Source organism: Rosa rugosa, chromosome 4 (assembly GCF_958449725.1).
Source record: "Rosa rugosa chromosome 4, drRosRugo1.1, whole genome shotgun sequence".
NCBI classification, from domain to species: domain Eukaryota; kingdom Viridiplantae; phylum Streptophyta; class Magnoliopsida; order Rosales; family Rosaceae; genus Rosa; species Rosa rugosa.
In genome coordinates, this window is record NC_084823.1 from 14,718,108 (window position 1) to 14,738,665 (window position 20,558).

Here is a 20,558-nt window from a genome sequence, read left to right on the forward strand (position 1 = left end):
CATCAAGCTCAGTGGAGTAGGGAGCAGACCAGCTCTTGAAAAGTCGATCGAGCTGTTCGTGAGCTGAGATGAGGTAGAGCTTGCCGTCCTTGATGATGGGTCGATCATGAAGGAGGCTTCCGGGCACTGAATGCAGCAGTTGGGGATTTTTTTTTTTTTTTTTAGAATAGGGGATTTGGGATTCGATGACAACGAGAGAAAGAGAGAGAGAAGAAAAATGGTTGGAGAAGAAGGGTAATATGGGAAACAAATATAAGAGGGTATCAGAAAATATTAAAAAATTAAGAAGGGGGTGCAGATTGTAATATTGGGGGTGCAAATTTCACTCCCCTACCTATTAATACATTATAAATAGATGGGTAATGTCAAATTTATTAATTTCCAATTTTAATTATTTGAACTGCACAAAATCGTTATGTGTACTAATGTCGTCTAACTTGTGTATTAGTTGTATCTAAAAGTATACCTTCCATGAGAAATGATGTGGAGGAAATAGACTTTATCAAAATTGACCGTTGAATGTTGTCTTGATAAAAAGAAAAGGTTATGGTCAAAATTTCAGCTATTTTCAGTGTCGTTTGGTCCTCAATCTACTAAATGAAATGTAAAATATATATGCCAAATTTATTAGCCGCTTTTTTTATTCAACTTTGTTTAAGTAACGCAGTTGTTTTTAAATTTAAAAGATAAAATAGTTTGTAAAAAAAAAAAACACTGAAAATGAGGAAATCAAGCTTTTTGTATGGAATGCAATTTTTTTTTTAATAGTTCATTTGTTTAAATTTATTTTAGCAATGTAGGGGAAAGGAAAAAAAAAAAGACTAGAGAAAGAAAAAGTTAAAATAAGAAAGACCAAAACGAGGTTGAGCTGGATCGAACCCAAACAGTCAAACTGATATCCTCATGCCAACCTAATCCACTGAGCTAACAATTGTTAATGTTGACCTATCCTTCGACTTTATATAAGAACTATTGTAAAGAGATCATATAATCTGAGGACTGTATAGTGTATACCCAAAATCCCACAAGCCCAGATATGTGGTTAATTTCTGCGACTTCCTCACTGGCGTTGTGCATCACAATGATGATCCTTTATGTTTAAAGAGGTACCAAGATCTTGCTTGCAACATATAAATTAAAAAAAAAAAAATTATTTTTCTTTGGCCTACGCCCAACAACAACAACAACAGCGACATCCACCACCGCAACAACAACCGCGGCAGCAACAATTCGGGTACCCACCCCAGGCCCAACAGTTTGACACGCCTCCATTCGGACACCCACCCTTTCCCCTACCAGCCCCACTTGAAGCAGCAACCGCCGCAGCAGGTTCTCTCTTACTCCCCGCCGCCTCACCCTCACCACCTACCCTCTTCGCCGGCCTTCGCTCCCCACCTCCCCCCTGTCTCCCCCCCCCCCCCCCCCCACCTTTCCACACTGGCCTTCCTCAGCCTTCCTCCGGTGGCTGGTCCTCCATCCGACCCCGAAGCTCCACAAACGGATCGACAAGCTGGTCGAGTACTCCGCCAACAGCGGACCCATCTGATTATCTGTTTGTATAAATTTTTTACGCACATCGTTATTCTTTTGCAAGCTATTATGTAGTGGGACCCTTGCATTTTTATTCAAATTAGAAAAGCTATGCAAGTTAGCCGGTTTTACAAAGGAATGGCCAGGATTGTCCAAATGAAATCAATGGACCAAAAATATGGTGACGTGCCCGAGCATGCAGAAGCATGGCAGAATTTTCGGTTATGAATTGATAATTGAGGTCTTCCTTTTATGTTGGAACTTGGAATTCAATTTCGAACGATAGGGTCCCACAGAAGAAAATGCAAAAGCAGAGGGTGACGTCGTGCACCTGTTAGCTCAGACGTTACTCTTCCTTTTTTGTTGTTTTTTTTTGTTTCTTCATGAACCCAACCCAAGCGAAGCCTCAAGTGTATTTCTATTTCCTTAAAGGGTAAAATATCGATCATTAAGATGCGTAATGGGAACGGTATAGTTAACCAGATCCACTATACCTAAAAGAGTTCTTGACCAAATGCCCAAATGCCTAAATTTAGCCTAATAAGGGCTCACTTACTTCATTAAAATATTTATGTGCTCAATTATCAATTTAAATGTCAAAAGATAATTTTAGTCTCTACTCAATTATTAAATTACAATTGCGATTAAATATCTCTCTCTTAAACAAATACATGATGGCAGAATACGTTTGAAGTGATGCATGTAAGCTAAGCTGCAAGCAAAGAGCATAGCTAAACTAAGTTGAGAAAGCAGTTAGAATTTATAACAATGTTTCTCTCTCTAAGTTGAGAGCGTCTCTCTCTAGAATAGAGAAATCCCCCACTTCCAACAGTGGAAACCCACTAGCAACAGTGAAACCCTCGGAGCAATTCCGACCTTATCCCCAAGCAACTTGTTCCAACACCATCACTAACCCATACCTGCTCCGCCGTCTGGGCTTTACTCCCACCCACTCACGTCATCTCAACCTCCTGTTCTTGCTCTCTCCAGCCTTTACTTCCCCTGCTTAATCTAGCTCTAGCTTGCTTTCTGTCGCCCCTAAAAAACCTTGTTCAAACCACTCGCCGGATCTTACTCTCTCTGTGTCCCCCACTAGATTTAATTTCATCTGCTCTGCAGCTACACCCACCGTCCTCCTCCCCTGCCGGCCATCTAGCAATATTGGGAAATCCCACCACCATTAATTTTGGTCACCTCGTTGCCCCCTGCTTCTCAATGAACACCACTTCTGGATCTGCCTATTTATTAGAATACATTCAACCTCTTTCTTACATCTTAACAATCCATACTCAAAGAAGCCAATACACTTCCCCCACAGATCTCTTCCATCTTTCACCTTACAAGTACTCCACTTCCCGTCTTTGCGCCATGCAATCTGATGAAAACATCAACCCTGACGATCATGTGATCGATCTAAACCAACCTGACCCTCAAGCTCAACAAGCTCTCACCCTCCTAGGCTTCCTCATCGCTGATAAATTTCTCAATACTGCTGCTGTGATTCGGATCCTCACTCGAGCGTGGTCTGACTTTGGTGAAGTCCATATCGAAGCTATTCGCGATAATCGTACTTTCACCATAACACCCATGGAGGCTGAGACTGGCCAGTTGATCCTTGACAGAGGACCCTGGTCTGTTATGGGTCACACCATCAGCATCAATACTTGGCCCTTGGAGGCAAGACTTGAGGATGTTCCTGTTCATTCTTTGGCTATTTGGATTCAGACCCATGGACTTCCTCGGGGGCAGATGACTCGATCCAATGCCAATCTCCTTGGAGCGGTTGCTGGTTCGGTGATGGAAATTGAAGATCCTGAGTCTATTAATGGATCGGGGGGTTTTCTTCGTGTACGGGTCAACATAAATACCCTTCTTCCCTTTACTCCCGGTGTTTGGATCAGGAGTGGAGCCAATAATCCCACTTGGGTGGAGTTCTAGTATGAGAGGATCTCTCTCTTCTGCTACAACTGTGGTCGCTTGGGGCATAGTGAACGTTTTTGCAACCAGGCCCACTTCCAAAGAGCCGATCGTTTGGGTGTGTGGATGATCACCCCAGCTGCGAGACGTCTCTCTCATGGATCCTCTTTTGATAGTGAGAGAGGTTGGGACCGCTTCCAAAGATAGAGCTTTCAAACCAGACAAAATTGTTGTGAGTTTCCAAGCTCCCCTCTAACCCAAGCACTCATTCACGTGCCCCCTCAGCCTTCTACGAGGCCCCTCATCATTTCTGACATCCCTTCCCCACCCGCAACTGTTACTCACCAAAACAACTCTCCCATTCCGTTGATCGTTGCTTCCTCCTCTGTAGGCCCTCCGGTCAAAGGTAAGGCTAAGGTCGGCCCTGTTAATGAACCTATTATTGAGGTTGAAACTTCCCTTGATACCTTCTTACTCCAAAACAATGCCTCTCGAACTTTCCCTACCTTGGGTTCCTCTAGAGAAACTTCTTTGGGGAATACACATTTCATTTTTAACCATTCCCTCAATGAATTTGTCCCACTCGATCCACCATCTTATCCTTTTCTGGCCCACCACACCCACTCCCAACCTCTGACCCAATTTGCCCCATTATACACCTCACCCCAGCCACATAACCACACTCACTCTGGTACTCTAGCTGATCTCTTCCCTACCATCACCCACTCAAACTCACAAATCAATTCTATCTCTCTACCTCCACAACCACCACTTCCACCTACTGACCATACTATCTCTGGGATTTCTGCCTTCCTTGATCAACTCCGGCTCAAGCGATTGACGGAGGACATTCCGGAATGTTCTTCCCGTGTCAATAAGAAGTCAAAAATTGCGTCTCCCACTGTAGCTCAACCGGATCAGTCTTTAGCTCCACCATCCATTTTCGAACAGATCATCCTTCCTGCCTCCTCCCCTATTCTGTCCATTGGGAGGCAGCGCACCCAAAGCTCCCTACCAGTCATGGCCGTGGAAGAGGTCGTGGCGCGCGTGGAGCGCGTGGTCCCACATCAATTGCAACCAACCACTCTCCTTTGAGTGATACTGTGGCTACGCTTGATGGTATGATTGATGTTCGTCTCATCCAGACTGAGAATTCTCTGATCTCAAGTCCCCCTTCTGATACTAATTTGTCTGATGATGCTCCTCTGTTGGGACCACAACACCCTTTGACACTTCCCACAATTTCTGTCACTATCTCTACCCATGATAGTCCCACTCCTGTTACTATCTCTTCCCATGATAGTCCTACTACTGAAATTGGCATCGGTGGCTGGCCATATGCAGCCACGGGCCCCCCATGAGGCTGCTGTCTTGGAATTGTCAGGGTCTTGGGACTGCCCTGACAGGGAAGCATCTTAAACGTTTAATACAACGTCACAGTCCCTCTATGCTTTTTATAATGGAGACTCATCAGCAAGAACAAACCCTTCAAGATTGGAAGAAGACACTGAAATTTGACCACATGTTTGTAGTTAATCCTACTGGCCAGAGTAGTGGGGGCCTTGCTCTATTTTGGGACAGCTCTGTCCAAGTTTCCAGTATAACTAGCTTGGATAATTATATTAATACTACTGTTTGTTTCATTTCAGAGTCTTTCCACTGTAATATTTCGTGGATGTATGGTACTCCCCATGTTAATCAAAAAAATGCCTTTTGGCTTTCTTTGTATTCTGCTTTCTCTCCTAGAGTAGTACCCTGGTTGTGCATTGGTGACTTCAATGAGATTCTCTGGCTACATGAAAAATGGGGTGGCCTTCCTCAACCCCATTGGAGACTCTCTCTGTTCCAGGATTTCCTCTCCCATTCTGGATTATCTGATCTTCATTTTCAAGCCCCTAGCTACACCTGGTTCTGTTTCCAGAATGGTAGAATCATCATCAAAGAAAGACTTGATAGGGGTCTGGTAAATTCCGCTTGGCTGACTGCCCAACAAAAGACTCAAGTGTTCCATCTCCCTAAATTGGGCTCTGACCACCGTCCCATACTTTTGGACTCTGCTCCAACGGAAACCAAAGCTACCAAGTTGTTTTGGTTCGAACACTTGTGGACCTCACATCCGGATAGTTTTCAGCTCGTTCACTCCAACTGGAAATCTATTTCTTCGGATTTGGCTTCCACTACTTGGATTGAGAACTTGAATCGCTGCAAATCTGCCCTTACTCTCTGGGCTAATGCTACTTTTCCAAACTTTGGCAATCAAGTTTCTGATGGTATTCAAATGATCCAGTCTTTGTTAGAGTCTGAAACGGAGGACACCCAGAATGACATTTCCACCACTTCAAATCATATTGCTTCTCTTTGGTTGCTTGAAGAAATGTATTGGAAGCAACGATCTCGAATCTCTTGGCTTGCCCATGGTGACCAGAACACTCATTATTTCCATCAGATGACTATTATGCATAGACGCAGGAACAAAATCCTTCGCCTCAAGGATGATGCTGGTTCATGGTTACTGTCGGAATCTGCTGTTGTCTCTCATTTGAACCGGTACTTTCGTGATTTGTATACTGCCTCTCCCCCTACTAATACTGACACTGTCTTGGACTTTGTTGAACCGGTTGTCACCCATGAAATGAACAATGCTCTATTGAATGATATTTCTCTTCAAGAAGTGAGGGATGCTGTCTTTCAACTTGGTGCGCTCAAAGCCCCTAGCCCTGACGGATTCTCAGGCACCTTTTACCAGTCCTATTGGGATATTGTCAAGCTTGTAGTCAAAGAGGCCACTTCTCAGTCCTTTTTGGCTAAGTCTTTGCCTGATCAGTTCAACTGCACCTTTATTGCCCTCATCCCAAAAGTGGATACCCCTGAGCATGCTTCTCAATTTCGCCCTATTGATCTGTGTAACTTTGCTTACAAAATTCTCACTAAGATCATTTCCAACCGACTTCGTCCTTTCATGCCGGATCTCATTTCCGAAAACCAGTCTGCCTTTGTTGCTGGGAGACAAATCCAAGACAACATCCTTGTTGCACATGAATGCTTCCACCACCTTAAGCTCCTCAAATCTGGATCTGATAGAGAGTTTGCTCTGAAGCTAGACATGAACAAGGCATATGACCGCGTTGATTGGAAGTTTCTGGAATTGGTTTTACTAAAATTGGGGTTTCATCCTTCTTGGGTTCAATTAGTGATGGCCTGTGTCACTTCTGTTTCTATGGCTGTGTTGGTCAACGGAACTCCTGGCAGGAAATTCAAGCCTATAAGGGGGTTGAGACAGGGAGACCCACTTTCCCCCTTTCTTTTCCTTTTCATCAACGATGTTCTTTTGTCAATGATTAGAAGGATATGCCATAACCGTCTTCTTGATGCTGTTAAGCTTGGTCTGGATGGCCCGGAAGTTAGTCACCTCTTCTTTGCTGACGATTTCATTTTCTTCCTGAAAGCTACATTATACAATTGTGAGGTATTATCTGACACTCTTCATATGTATTGCACTGCTTCTGGTCAATCAATTAATCTTCACAAGTCCTCCTTATACTTTAGTCCCAACACAAGACCGGAGATTGTTCATCTTATTAGCCATATCCTGGGGATGAAAGCGGTGACGAACCCGGGTTCGTATTTGGGTCTTCCTACCATTTGGGGTTGGTCAAAGATTTCTGCTTTGAATTTTGTGTGAGAGAAAATTGACAAAAAAATTGAGGGATGAAACCTTTCAACCTTATCTCAGGCAGAGAAGGAGACCATGATTAAAGCTGTTGCGCTTGCTGTTCCGGCGTACCCTATGACCGTTTTCAAGTTTCCCACAACAGTTTGCAACAAGATTTCTTCCTCATTGGCCAATTTCTGGTGGGGGAATAGCGCAACCAATTCGGGTATTCACTGGAAGAAGTGGGATATGCTTGGCCTCCCAAAGTCAGTTGGAGGCCTGGGCTTCCGCAATCTTGCAGATTTCAACATTGCTCTACTAGCTAAACAAGGTTGGCGTATATTGTCCAATCCTCAAGCGCTATGGGCTCGAGTTTTGAAAAGTTTGTACTTCCCCCACTGTTCCTTTCTCCATGCAGTTTGAGGTTCATCCCCCTCGTGGGCGTGGTCTAGTTTGCTGGAGGGTAGATCTCTCCTTGCAGCTGGCTCTCTTTGGCAAATCGGTTCTGGGGCGGATGTTAATTTTTGGCGAGACAACTGGATTCCACGGCATCTGAACTTTAATCTAAGTTCCCTTATGCCTCCTCAAGCTCCATTTACGCCAGTCTCCTCTCTCATTGACAGATCTGCAAATGTGTGGAACCTGCCAGCCTTACATGCTCTGCTCCCTCCTGAGGTAATCTCGGCAATACGTGCTACACAATTTGGGCCCGCTCTTGAACTGGATAAGCTAATTTGGTCTGCCTCCACCTCGGGGGAGTATTCAGTAAAATCAAGTTATAAATTTGCTGTTTCGAGGTCCATTCCTACTCTCATTTGTCATCCCCATCATTCTCATCAAATTCATCCTCAAGTATGGAAGTGGATATGGGAACTTCGTGCCCCATCCAAAATCAAGTTCTTCTTGTGGCGTGCTGCGTCCAATATTTTGGCTATAAACTCAAACAGATTTAGAAGACACCTGGCTACTTCCTCTATTTGTCCTCTCTGTGATTCTTATCCTGAGACAATTGAGCATGGGTTACTTCTCTGTCCTCTGATTATTCTGACCTGGTTTTCTCATCCTCTCAATTATCGTATTGATAGTCAAGGAATCACCACATTCGACAGTTGGTTGTTGGCACTGTTTAATCCTGACAATGGTTTAGCTCTGGCTGATGCTCAATTTCCCACCCATGTTGCTTTCCTTCTGTGGTACATTTGGAAATACAGGTGTAATCTCATTTTCAAGCAAGTTCCTTATTCTCTTTAAATTGTTGCTTCTCTTGCCTTCACTGCTTCAAGGGAATACCTTCAGATCCCTCCTAAGCTGCTTCCCCCGCGACACTCTTGCATCACTGATCTGTCTACCAAGGATACCCATTGGTCTGCCCCTCAATGTGGTTCTCTTAAATTCAACACGGATGCGGCCTGGGATGAAGATTCTAACTCTTGTGGCTTGGCGGTGGTGATTCGTGATTCATCTGGAGTCATTGTGGGGGGCTCCTCTAGGTTTGATTTCACTTCCTCTCCTTTGGCTGCTAAAGCTATGGCTATTGAGCTTGGCCTCATCGCAGCCTCCTCCCTCTCCCTCTCTTCTCTACTGTTGGAATCTGATTCTTTATCTCTGATTTCTGCTCTGCAAAATCCCCTTTCAATGGTGGGCTGGACGGCTTCCCGAATTGTTGCTCGTATACGAGTTCTTGCCAGCCGCTTCCACCGTGTTAACTGGCGTTGGGTCAGTAGAAAAGCCAACGGTGCTGCTGATCTGGTGGCTTCCATGGCTTTACGCAGGGTGCGTCCTGTTGATTGGTACTCCAATCCTCCCCCCTCCCTAATGCGTATTTTGCTCTTTGATGCTACGGCCCCCCCTCCTTAGCTGTGCCTTTGGAGTTTGTTTCTTGCTTTCCTGTTTTCTTAGTTTGCTGCTTTGTTTCTTTCTTCTGTTTTGTTTCCTCTGTAATGTTTCTTCAATGCCAAAAAAAAAAAAAAAACTAATATGAGAAAGGCCAATGATATAGGGCCTCAATGAGGCCTAAGATTTATGGTCTTAATTCCTAGGTGTCATGTCATGTAAGCAAATACAAATTTTATTTTCAATTCCACATAATAAATCTTGCCACATCATACTATTGCAACACCAAATTTATCCTTTATATTTCCTTCTAGATGTTTGAGGGTGAATCAATTACATTAATGAAATAAATTAGATGATAAAAAAAGATTAACTATTAATTATATATTTATTTAAGAGATATGTCTACAAATCCTTTGACAAATATTTTTCTTCATTTAATTAAATTATGTTAAATTATTTCCTATAATTTTTCTTTCAATATAGCATCAATATAGTCAAGAAATAGGCATTAACTTTTCTTTCCAAATATTGATTAATTTCATCCAAAAAAAATAACATTAATAAATTGAATTTGGAAAATATGTATGTCTAAACTAAGAGGTAAGAAAAAATTCAAGCCATTAATTATCATCTACAATCTAAATATAAGGGGAAAAAATAATAAAATCAAATATAATGTGAAACACTAGCTACATAAAGAGAAAAAAAAATAAACAAAAAAAAAAAAGAGAGGAAAAAATAAATATAAAAGAAAAAAGTGAGGGTATAATAGACATTTCAGCGTGTAAAAAAATGCCACGTCAGCAATTTAACTGAGATTTTGACGGATCATTGACGGCAAGGACCAATTGGGTAAAATTTGAGAATTTAGGGAGTTTTCAGGTGAAATTGAAAGGTCAGGGACTGAAACGTCGACTCCCTATAAATATAGGGAGTAAACAGTATTTTGTCATATATTTAATAAGAATTAAAACTATGATAATTTGACATAAAAATGTATGATATACATATTGAACGCATATTGGTGAGGGAAAACAAAACTAATCATATTATGGCCTAAATCTAAGTCTATCCATTATATTTGCAAAAAAATAAACAAAAAATGAGCTAGCAATTAAAAAAACTAAACAAATATTTAAATAATTAATCATGAGGTACATAAAATAAAAAATAAGAAAAAATGATTAATCTTCATTTTTTTACAGAACTAAAACAGAAAGAAAAAAAGTTATAAAAAAAACCACAAAATAGTTCGTGTTATTTTCTTGTTGATTATAAATTAATTTTTAAAACTCAATACCTTGTCCCAATAAAAAAAAAACTCAATACCTTGTGTTTAATTTTTTTTATTGAAAAAATATTTATGTTGTTCGATTAAAGAATGGATATGTAATTAAGATTTCTAGAGTAATTAATAATTGAATTAACTAAGTTTTTTTTTTTTAAAGATAATAGTTTGTTTATTCAAAAAAAAAAAAAAGTTTGTTTGCAAATTATATGAGTGTGGTTATTTGAGGAAATTCAGTGAGGTTTAGGGAGTAATTTAGTATTTGAAAATTTGATAGGAGGTGTAAAAAGCATAGGAGGTCAAGTGAGTAAATTTGGAGGTTCTAATAGAAAAACTCAAATAATAAACTCAAATATAACTTGAAACACTAGTTACATAATGAGGAAAAAAAATAAACAAAAGAATATATATAATCATATGAATATGATTTTTTCACATTATATTTTCAAAATTTACAGGAACCCAACAAAGGTTGAATTCATATACATATATTATGCAAATATATTGATCGAGTGTACATATGTGCAAATCTATTAACTGAATTACATGAAATTTTTTCTATTATTGATTGAAGAAAAAAAAAATTGTTGTTTAAATCTAAGTATAAGTGTAATGAAAAGAAAAACGCCTAATATTGAGGCCACAAATCTTAGGTCTCATTGAGGCCACAAATCATTTTCCCTTGAGAAAACACAAAATCAATCAACTTTTTTCATTTTCCTTGTTCACCAATTGAGACTTTCCACAAACAATGGGTCATCTAAGTTTAGAAGTGATGTGAATATGCTAATTCTACATAACAATAGTACAAACCCAGCCAATGAAGGTTCTTATCATCTCCATTGTTCATTCAAACTAAAAGAGCAAACAACCTATGGTTGAACAAGATGCTACACTACCAGACTACTAGTGAAAAATTCCATTTACAATACACAAAAAGAAGTAAACTTTTTCAGCTTCCAGTTCTCTCAATTGGGACTTTCCTCGAACACCTGGTCTTCTAACTTTACACAACCAAACCCAGATCATATCATGGCAAATCATAAACCCAACACACAAATTCATCCAAACCCAACATTCTTTGGGTCTTAGCAACATCATTATTATATAATGTAGAGTAAGATTAAGCAAGTATCTCAATAGATCAACCAATCACAACGCAAGACTTTTTCATGCGTCAAACAGTAAACTTTCTCATTCCTTGTTCAATTGGGAGTTTCCAAAAACACATCTTTTGAGTTTACAAACCAAAACCCAGATCATATTATGGCCAACTAGTGCACAAACAAAATGACCCAATTCCAAATATGGAAGATGAGAAAACCAAAACTTGTTCTTGGGCTTTTAGCAATATCAACCAATTAATGTGACAATGCAGAGAGAAAGATGAAGCAGGTTTACCTGTGAGAAAGATCAAACTTTCCCAACTTGTAAGGAGTAAGAAGAGGAAGTGTGGAAGTTTGGTTAGCCATAAGTTGTTGGAGTTTTATTTGTTCTAGTCTGGAAACGAAGGAAAGACACAATGGGGTCTTTATACGTCTGAAAGTGAGCTAGAAGACAACGTCAGCTGCTTGGGAACAATAATGCTGTAAATGGGTTCATCGTCACAGTCACTGCGATGGCTAATGCGTATTTAGAGAAATTGTTTTATGATGATTGAAATGCTCTGTGAAGTTTGAGGTTACGTTGGTTGTGGTTTTTAGGGGATTAATGTACGAACTGGGAAGTTATATTATTTATGGCAGCACACAGCCAGTGTTGACTGGACTGGAGGCCCTGAGATCGTGTCTTTCTTTTAAAAGAGTAATAATTGGCCTCTTCCTTCCTTTTATCTTGGAACCATCCATTCTATTCCAAAGAAGAAAATCCAAAAGCAGATAGTGATGTTGTGCCCTCGTTTTTTTTTTCTTTTTCTTTTCTTCTTTCTTGAGAAAAGAAATTACAAAGCAGAGCCTCTGCTAAAACCGATCTGAAGTTGATTGAGGTTGTAGGCAGAGGAAGCCCTACAAGGGATCATACCAAAGTACCAAACTAAATCCTAGTGTCAATAAACTAATGACCTGAGTTAGCTAAGGCATCAGCCACACCATTGGCTTCTCAAAATACAACAAGTGACTTAATATTATATATGTTGGTCTTGATTCTCCAGGGAGGGGGAGTGTTGTTAATGCAATCAATATGGGTCTTGGAGTCACCTCCAATGAGAAGTTCATTGTAGCCTACTTGAACCGCAGCTCTTAAGCCTGACTCTTCAGCTTGCAAAAGCAATTAGCACATATCCTTCTGCATCTCTAATTACAAATCTGGAGGCAGCCGCATCTTGGCCTTTTCTAATTGAACCATCAAAGTTAAGCTTCACACTATTCAAAGGAGGAGGCTCCCGTTTTATCTTTAGCTGATTCCTAGGTCTTGAGGGCTAAGAAGAAGCTGAGCAGGGTTGGGCAATGTGGGGTGCCTCGCCAAACTTCTTGGGTAAAAGGGCATTGTCTAAAAAGATGGTCATGAGTTTCTAAATTCTCTCGACAAAAAGTACAACTTGGGTCAATATTATATGAAAATTTTAGTCTTAACTTGGATCAACTTGAAGGATTTGTACATGTGAAAAATACTCACTCTTTTTCCCTATACTTGTTCCAATTTCACTTTTAGTCATGTTAATTTAAGATTTCTTTGAATTTGTCAAGGTCCTTTAATTTCGTTTCTCTTACTTCTTAGATTTGAATTTAATTTAATTTAAAAAACTTGTGGGTTAGGAGTCTATATTTGTATCATTAAGTTTATTCACTCGTCACAACTAGGTTTGTCCAATTGATTTATTTCATAAGGAGTTACCGAAAGGTTGAGTGTGAGACAACATCCAAAGTCAGATTTCTTTTCCTTTTAAAGTAAATTAGATTGGGATTTTACCTTTATAACGTATTGATTTATCACTTCTCACAACTTGGCTCACCTTAATAGAATACGATGTCTAGGTAAGAGGCTTGAAATTTATCTTGAGTGTTGTGTCGCGTAGTAAGTGAGCCTTGCTCTACCAAAGCCGCACCTACTCTTACGCGGTCATATTTTGAAAAGAGCTACCGAACAGGTAAGTGTTGAACCTTGTGCTTAGTTTGCAACTACACCATGCAAACATTGCTCTTAGTTTGGAATTCTGCCAAACTTAATTTGGAACTACACCAACTTCATTACACCTAATTTAAGATTACGCCAAATTAGAAATCTTTGTCCCTTTTTGCTTTTCTACTTCAAGTTATAGTTTGATTCTAATATCTTAGAGACACCATTAAATTAGAACTTGTAAGTAGAAAAGCGAAAGGGACAAGGATTCCGAACTGGCATAATTTCAAATTAGGTGTAACGAATATGGCGTAGTTCCAAATTAAGTTTGGCGGAATTCCAAACTAAGCACAATGTTTGAGATAGTTCCAAACTAAGTGCAAGGTTCGAAACTTAACCGTTTGGTAACTCTTTTCAAAATACGATCAGGTAAGAGTTTGTGCTACTTTGGTAGAGCAAGACACACTTAGTACTCAGCACAACACCCAGGATAAATCCCTGGCCTCTTATCTAGACATCGTATTCTACTAAGGTGAGCCTAGTTGTGAGCAGTGATAAACCAATACGTTACAAAAGGTAAAATCTCAATCCAATTTACCTTAAAAGGAAAATAAATCCAACTTTGGGTATTGTCTACCACTCAACCTTTCGATAACTCCTCATGAATTAATTCAATTGGATAAGTCTGGTTCTGAAGAGTGAATAAGCTCGGCGGTACAAATATGGACTCCTAAATCACAAGTTTTTATTAAATTCAATTCTAAGAGAAGTGAAATTAAAGGACCTGGACAAATTCTAAGAAATCTTAAATTAACAAGCCAGAAAGCTAAATTGGAACAAGTATAAGCAAAAAGAGTGAGTAGTTAAGACTAACTTTCACAAGTACAATATGCTCCAATGTCATGCCCCGAATTTCGAATAAAAGAAATTCGAATCTGGAATGCGATAACGTAACAAATCGCCCTAATGCTTAGAAACTTTTTCTCCATTTAAACTGAGCAACAAAATAAACTGAGTCCACACATGTCAATACAGACTTACTCCGTAGAGTCATATATTACATTACACAAGTTTATGAATTAAGTTGCATAGCAAAATAATAAGTAAATGCCCCTCAGAGCTCACTACACAGCAGAAGTCTTAACAACAGTAAGGCCACAAAATAGCTTCCTACCCGTACAGCTGCTACTAGAAACTCAGCCTCACCCGCGATTACCCAAACCTGCAGGATTAACTTCTACACCATTGAATAGTGCACCGAGTTGCCATACAACAAACCCGGTAAGCCTTTGAAAGCTTGTATGAGTAAACTCAAATACAAAGACCACACAACTCACATGAATAACGAGGCAAACCGTTCAACTCGAAGAAAATAACTCACACCAAAATCACGAGGAATCCACCGATTCAAGTTAAGGAAGAAACACACACAAATCCTGAGGAAAACCTTTTCAACTCCAGGTAAAGAAACACACACCATGATTCTTAAAAAAAAAAAAATATTCTACATCAGTCACACCATGACAAAATCATATAAAATGTTAACCTAACAATTCAATATGAAACTCTTGTGATGTCCCGGAAATTCGTATTTATTTTCCGAAGATTTTCTGGAATCTAATTTATGGTTATTGGAAGGTTTCGTAGCTCGTGGATGGAGTGGAAGTGTTTCGGACGAATTTTTATTCAAAAAGTGTGGATTTGGGGGGGGGGTTCAAGGTTGACTTTTGATATGTTGGGATTCTCCAAAAACTTCATGGAAGTTGTAGACCGCGTTGATACGAGTCCGTGGACATGAGGAACGTGAGAATCGGAGTTCGTATGAGAAAGTTATGGCCATTGGAAGAAGTTTCCATTTTAGTATAAATAGGGAATTTCCGGAAAATCTTTTATAATTCCATTTTCCTTTTCGGGAAACTTTCCTTCTCTTTCTCTTCTCTCTCAGCTGCACCTTCAGTATCTGAGTTTTTCGACTGACCCGACCCGAACCGGGCCGACCCTACCTGGCTTTTCCGGCTATCTCCGGTGGTCTCCGGCGATGAAACTTTCCAGATCGGTTCGTCGTTGTCGTCCGCTCCTCCCTCTGGCAAACTCTAGCAGTGATTCTCCTCCACGGCGACCCTGCAAGTCGGCAAAGTTCGAGGTTTTCAGACAGGCTGGAAATCCTTGCTCCGGCGACGGTACGGCTTCAAATTTCCTCTTTGGCTTCGTGGGAGCCTTTTGGATGGATCTATTTACCTCACTCTTTTACCTCAATCCCTCGCAACAGTACCAAATACTTGTTGGAGACAACATTAGTATAAAAGATGTGCAAATTTGTGTATGATGTACCCTACTCTCAAGTGTAAGAGGCCAAGTTTTAGTAAGAGAAAGTAAGAGTATCATACCCAAAGGATTGCGGGAAATTCTATTCTAGCTAGATTACGGAAAATAAACCTAGAAAAATATGCAAAGTTGACATTTTTACAGTGCACAATTTCGGTCCTTTAGAAGGCAAGAATTGCACGGATGATATTCACAATGTTAAGTGGTGAAAAAAGCTTGATTATTTTTAAAATAAATTTAAGGACAAAATACTGTTTACTCCCTGTACTTATAGGGTCTCAACGTTTCAGTCTATATGATGTTTCAATTTCACCCAAATACTCCCTGAACTCTCTAATTTCACACAAAATATCCCTACCGTCAATTTTCCGTCCAAAATTCCGTTATCTTGCTGACGTGACATTCCTTTCACACAGAAATGACTATTATACCCTCATTTTCTTTTTTATTTATTTATTTATTTAGTCTCTCCACAGTCTAGACCTGCCCAAATTCACAATCCAAAATTCTTTCTAAGTTAAACTTCAAAAAAAACTTGGCCACTCACCAATCACTAGGAAAGATAAAACTTCATCTTCATATGGGGCTTTGAACCAATATGATGATGAAGAATCATGATCATGCAGAGAGTAAAAGTTATAGGACTAGCGTGGATTCTCAAAGTTTAGTTGACCTTATAAAGTATTTTCAATCACAAGTTAATGCGAAAAATAAAATCAAGTTGACCACAGTCAACAGCAAAGTTCAGATTTCAGAAGTTATAATTTCCTCACATAATTAAGATACACACGAACAGGAGATCCAGTAGTTGGTACAAATCAAAAGACGGGCCATTTTTACTAAGTCATCTTCTACAAGGCTGCAATCAGTTTGCATCTTCACGTAGCCACAAGCTACAATAAGACACTTGACAGGGCACTTGAAAAGTCTGGTACGGCTTACAATATCAAACAGCACCACTATACCAAGTACCAACTGAGAACTCTACAGTCTGGTCAGCCTGCCTCTGCCCCTTGGTATTTTAATTGTACATACCATGAAAGAAAAGTAAAAAGAAAACTTTAAAGCAGACCAATGCAGGAATAATATATAAGCGAGTTCAAGCTTCCCATACTCAGCTGGAAACTCAAGCAGTGCTGTCAAGAAATGGATAATCAGTGTAACCAAGAACCGGATCAGATATGTAGAATGTATCTCTGATGTACTTATTTAGAGGAGCATTAAGCTCAAATCTCTTTGGCAAATCTGGATTAGCCAAGAACCAACGACCAAAAGCAATAAGATCTGCACGTCCCTCAGCCACAGCATTGTTCCCATCTTCCCTGTCAAAACCACCAGCAGCAATGAAGGTACCATTAAAAGCCTTTCTCATGGGTACGAGACTCTGGGGACATTCAATTTTTTCTCCAAGTGTCTTCATTCTTGGCTCAACCATGTGGCAGTACAGGATTCCATATTTGTTCAAGGAATTGACTAGATAAAGGCCCAATTCCTTTGGATTAGAATCTCCAGATTCCATATAGTCGGCAAATGGCATGGAGATAATCTAACTCCAACTTTATCTGCTCCTATCTCATTGACAACAGCTTCAACAATGTCTAGTGCAAATCGGCAACGCTTTTCTAGAGATCCACCATATTGGTCTGTTCGATCATTTACTTGATCTTTTAAAAACTGATCTATAAGCTAGCCATTGGCGCCATGAATTTCAACTCCATCAAAGCCTATAAAATCGACAAACAATAATATAAGTGTTACAAAGACGTTTGAAATTTGTCAAGCCCCAAAACGAAGAGAAGATGATAACTTATTGATCATATAACGAAGTGAAAGCAAGAAATTGATATTCCAAGAAGACTTGCACATTTTATTCTTCTACTACAACATTTTTATCATCGAACAAGACATTTTTGGCACCCCACTTTGATATAATACGGGCATGTAAATTCATTTCATATTTAACTTAAAGAAGATTACCAGCTTCCATGGCATTCCTTGCAGCAAGTCTGAAATCATTGACAATTTGAGGAATTTCATCTGTCCTTAATCGTCTTGGAGGTGTGAATTGCATAACATCAATACCATTAGATCCTCTTTGGGGGGTTAGGGACGTGTCAGTAGAAGAGATTGGAGCTTGCCCATCTGGCTGAAAGCCTATAGGCAAAGAGGAATAGATCGAATCACCATGAGACAGAATAGATTATATTGAAGGAACATCAAATTCATTGATCTACAATAACCCCGTAGCAGAAGCAACATTGATAAATAATAACATTGGTGAAAAAGAAGTTTATAATAAGATAGGTTCAAATCGTTCAGTAAAATACAGTTACTATGCAATGCAGGTTCTCTGGACCCAATCAAACATATCCATCTTTCATGTTATTCTCCAGGTTGACTTGCCATAAAATGGTTCCATAGATCTTAAGAAACTATAATATGTTGCCAACAGAGAAACGAGATGTCATCAGCCACAGTCATTCACTTGTTATGAGGCATAGCAGATGCTACACTAGTTCTGAATTCTGAGTAATTTTAACTTATCCAACTTCTTCCACATTGAAACTTTATGTTATCCTACTAAACTAAGGAAGAACAATTAGCTTTCAAATGCTTCACTAGTCTAATAAGTCAAATATGCTCACAAAGGTTTCTATGATAAAGTCAAGTCAAAAAGGTATAAGTCAGGAACGCACCACTATTTGAAACCCTCCCCACATGCCAAATCTGACAAAAGAAGACACCCCCTTTAGCATGTACAGCATTGACAATGGGTTTCCATGCTTCAACTTGCTCCCTTGTCCATATACCAGGAGTATCTGAATACCTTCACGTATGAAAGAAACAAAAAGAGATCAGATATTTGAAATGGCAAGTTGCAAATTCTACTGCATCTTGGGACTTAAAATTTTATAGAAAGAAAATTTATAGCAATTCATAAAGTTACCCTTGTGCTGTGTCAGAACTCAGAAACTCCAGTGGCTTCAGTTATGAGAAGACCCCCTTTGGATGCTCTCTGAGAGTAATATAAGATGGCAGGTGTCTGGGGAACATATCCATATGATCTCTGTCTAGTCAATGGCGCTAAAACAACTCTGGAATGGATAAACAAATTACAATACAACCATCAATACTATGGAATTACATCTTCCGGACAAGTTACAAAGAGCGATAACATATCTAGCCTTGAAAATATTATCATATCTTCTTAACCAAACAAAATATGAAACATTACCGAACATAAAACGGATTATGAAATGCTTGAGGCCGAAAGGATACTTACTTTTAGTATCAATTGCAACTAAAATAAGAAATTCAGTGATGAATTTATAGCAACATAGTTCAGTTGTAATGAACCCCATCTGGTGGAAACATTGATTGATTATTAATGTGTAGTCCTAGTCATCTTATATGCAGATAATTTTTTTCAAAATTGAAAGCTCACTGGTTATAATTTCTGTCCTATTACTGCCTACCACACATACTATTCTCAATATTTTAGTTACAAAGATATAACAATCAACTTTCTGAATTCTCCAAAGTTTGAAAGTATGGCCTCCATTGTTCATTCAAAGTTCAAACTGAAAGATTGAACAAATGCATGGTGGCAGAAGATGCTAAATTAGTAGTGAATAATAGGTTTAAAAAAAAAAAAACAGAACCACTGTACGCTAAGCTACGAGCAATGAGCATAGCTAAACTAATTTGAGAAAACACAAAAGCAGTCAGCTATTTCATTTTTTTTTCACCAATTGGGACTTTTCGCAAACAACTGGTCATCTAAGTATAGATGTGATGTGAATATGCTAATGCTACATAACAAGAGTACAAACCTAGCCGATGAAGGTTCCAGATTATCATCTCCATTGTTCACTCAAACTAAAAAAGCAAACAACCCATGGTTGAAGAAGATGCTACACTACCAGTGAAAAATCCTTTTACAATACACAAAAAGCAGTAAACTTTTCCATTTTCCTAATTCTCTCAATTGGGAGTCTCCTCAAACACCTGGTCTGCTAAGTTCACACAACCAAACCCAGATCATATTATGGCTAATCATGACCCAACACACAAGTTCATCAAAACCGAAGATTCATTGGGTCTTAGCAACATCATCATCTATAATGTAGAGTAAGATTATGCAAGTATATAACTAGATCAATCAATCACAACATGACTTTTTTCATACTGAAGCAGTAAACTTTCTCATTCCTTGTTCAATTGGGACTTGCCACAAAAACATCTTCTGGGTTCACAAACCAAAAGCCAGATCTTATTATGGCCAACTAATGCACAAATTCCAAATATGGAAGATGAGAAAACCAAAACCTGTTCTTGGGCTCTGAGCAATATCAACCAATGTAACAATGCGGAGAGAAAGATTAAAGCAAGTTTACCTGTGAGACAGATCAAACTTTCCCAACTTGTAAGGAGTAAGAAGAGGAAGTGTGGGAGTTTGGTTAGCCATAACTTGTTGGAGTATTATTTGTTCTGGTCTGGAAACGAAGGGAAGACACAATGGGGTCTTTATACGTCTGAGAGTGAGCTAGAAGACAACGTCGGCTGCCTGGAAACAATAATGTTGTAAATGGGTTCATCGTCACCGTCACTGGGATGGCTAATGCGACGGCTAATGCGTATTTAGAGCAATTGTTTTATGATGATTGAGATGCTCTGTGACGTTTGAGGTTACGTTGGTGGTGGTTTTAGGGGATTAATGGACGGAGGTTATATTAATTATTTATGGCAGCTCACTGCTGTTGACTGGACGCCCTGAGATCGTGTCTTTCTTCGAAAAGAGTGCTCTTCCTTCCTTTTATATTGGAACTGGCCATCCTATTCCAAAGAAGAAAATCCAAAAGCAGATAGTGATGACGTCGTGCCCTCGTTTTTTTTTTTGTTTTTTTGTTTTCTTCTTTCTTCAGAAAAGAAATTAATTACAAAGAAGTGCCT

At 39.3% G+C, this 20,558-nt stretch overlaps 1 protein-coding gene and 1 pseudogene across 1 annotated transcript in view; both read right to left on the minus strand.

Moving 5' to 3' along the window:
* The window catches only part of LOC133742605 (12-oxophytodienoate reductase 2-like), a 42,827-nt gene extending 31,117 nt beyond the window's left edge, over positions 1-11,710 (minus strand). The window contains exon 1 of the mRNA XM_062170297.1: positions 11,625-11,710. Coding sequence (XP_062026281.1) covers positions 11,625-11,695 — 71 coding nt within the window. The 5' untranslated portion in view covers positions 11,696-11,710. The remainder of the gene's footprint in view (positions 1-11,624) is intronic.
* A 4,676-nt stretch (positions 11,711-16,386) lies between these two features.
* LOC133742039 (putative 12-oxophytodienoate reductase 11) lies at positions 16,387-20,201 on the minus strand (annotated as a pseudogene).
* Between the last annotated feature and the right edge of the window lie 357 nt (positions 20,202-20,558).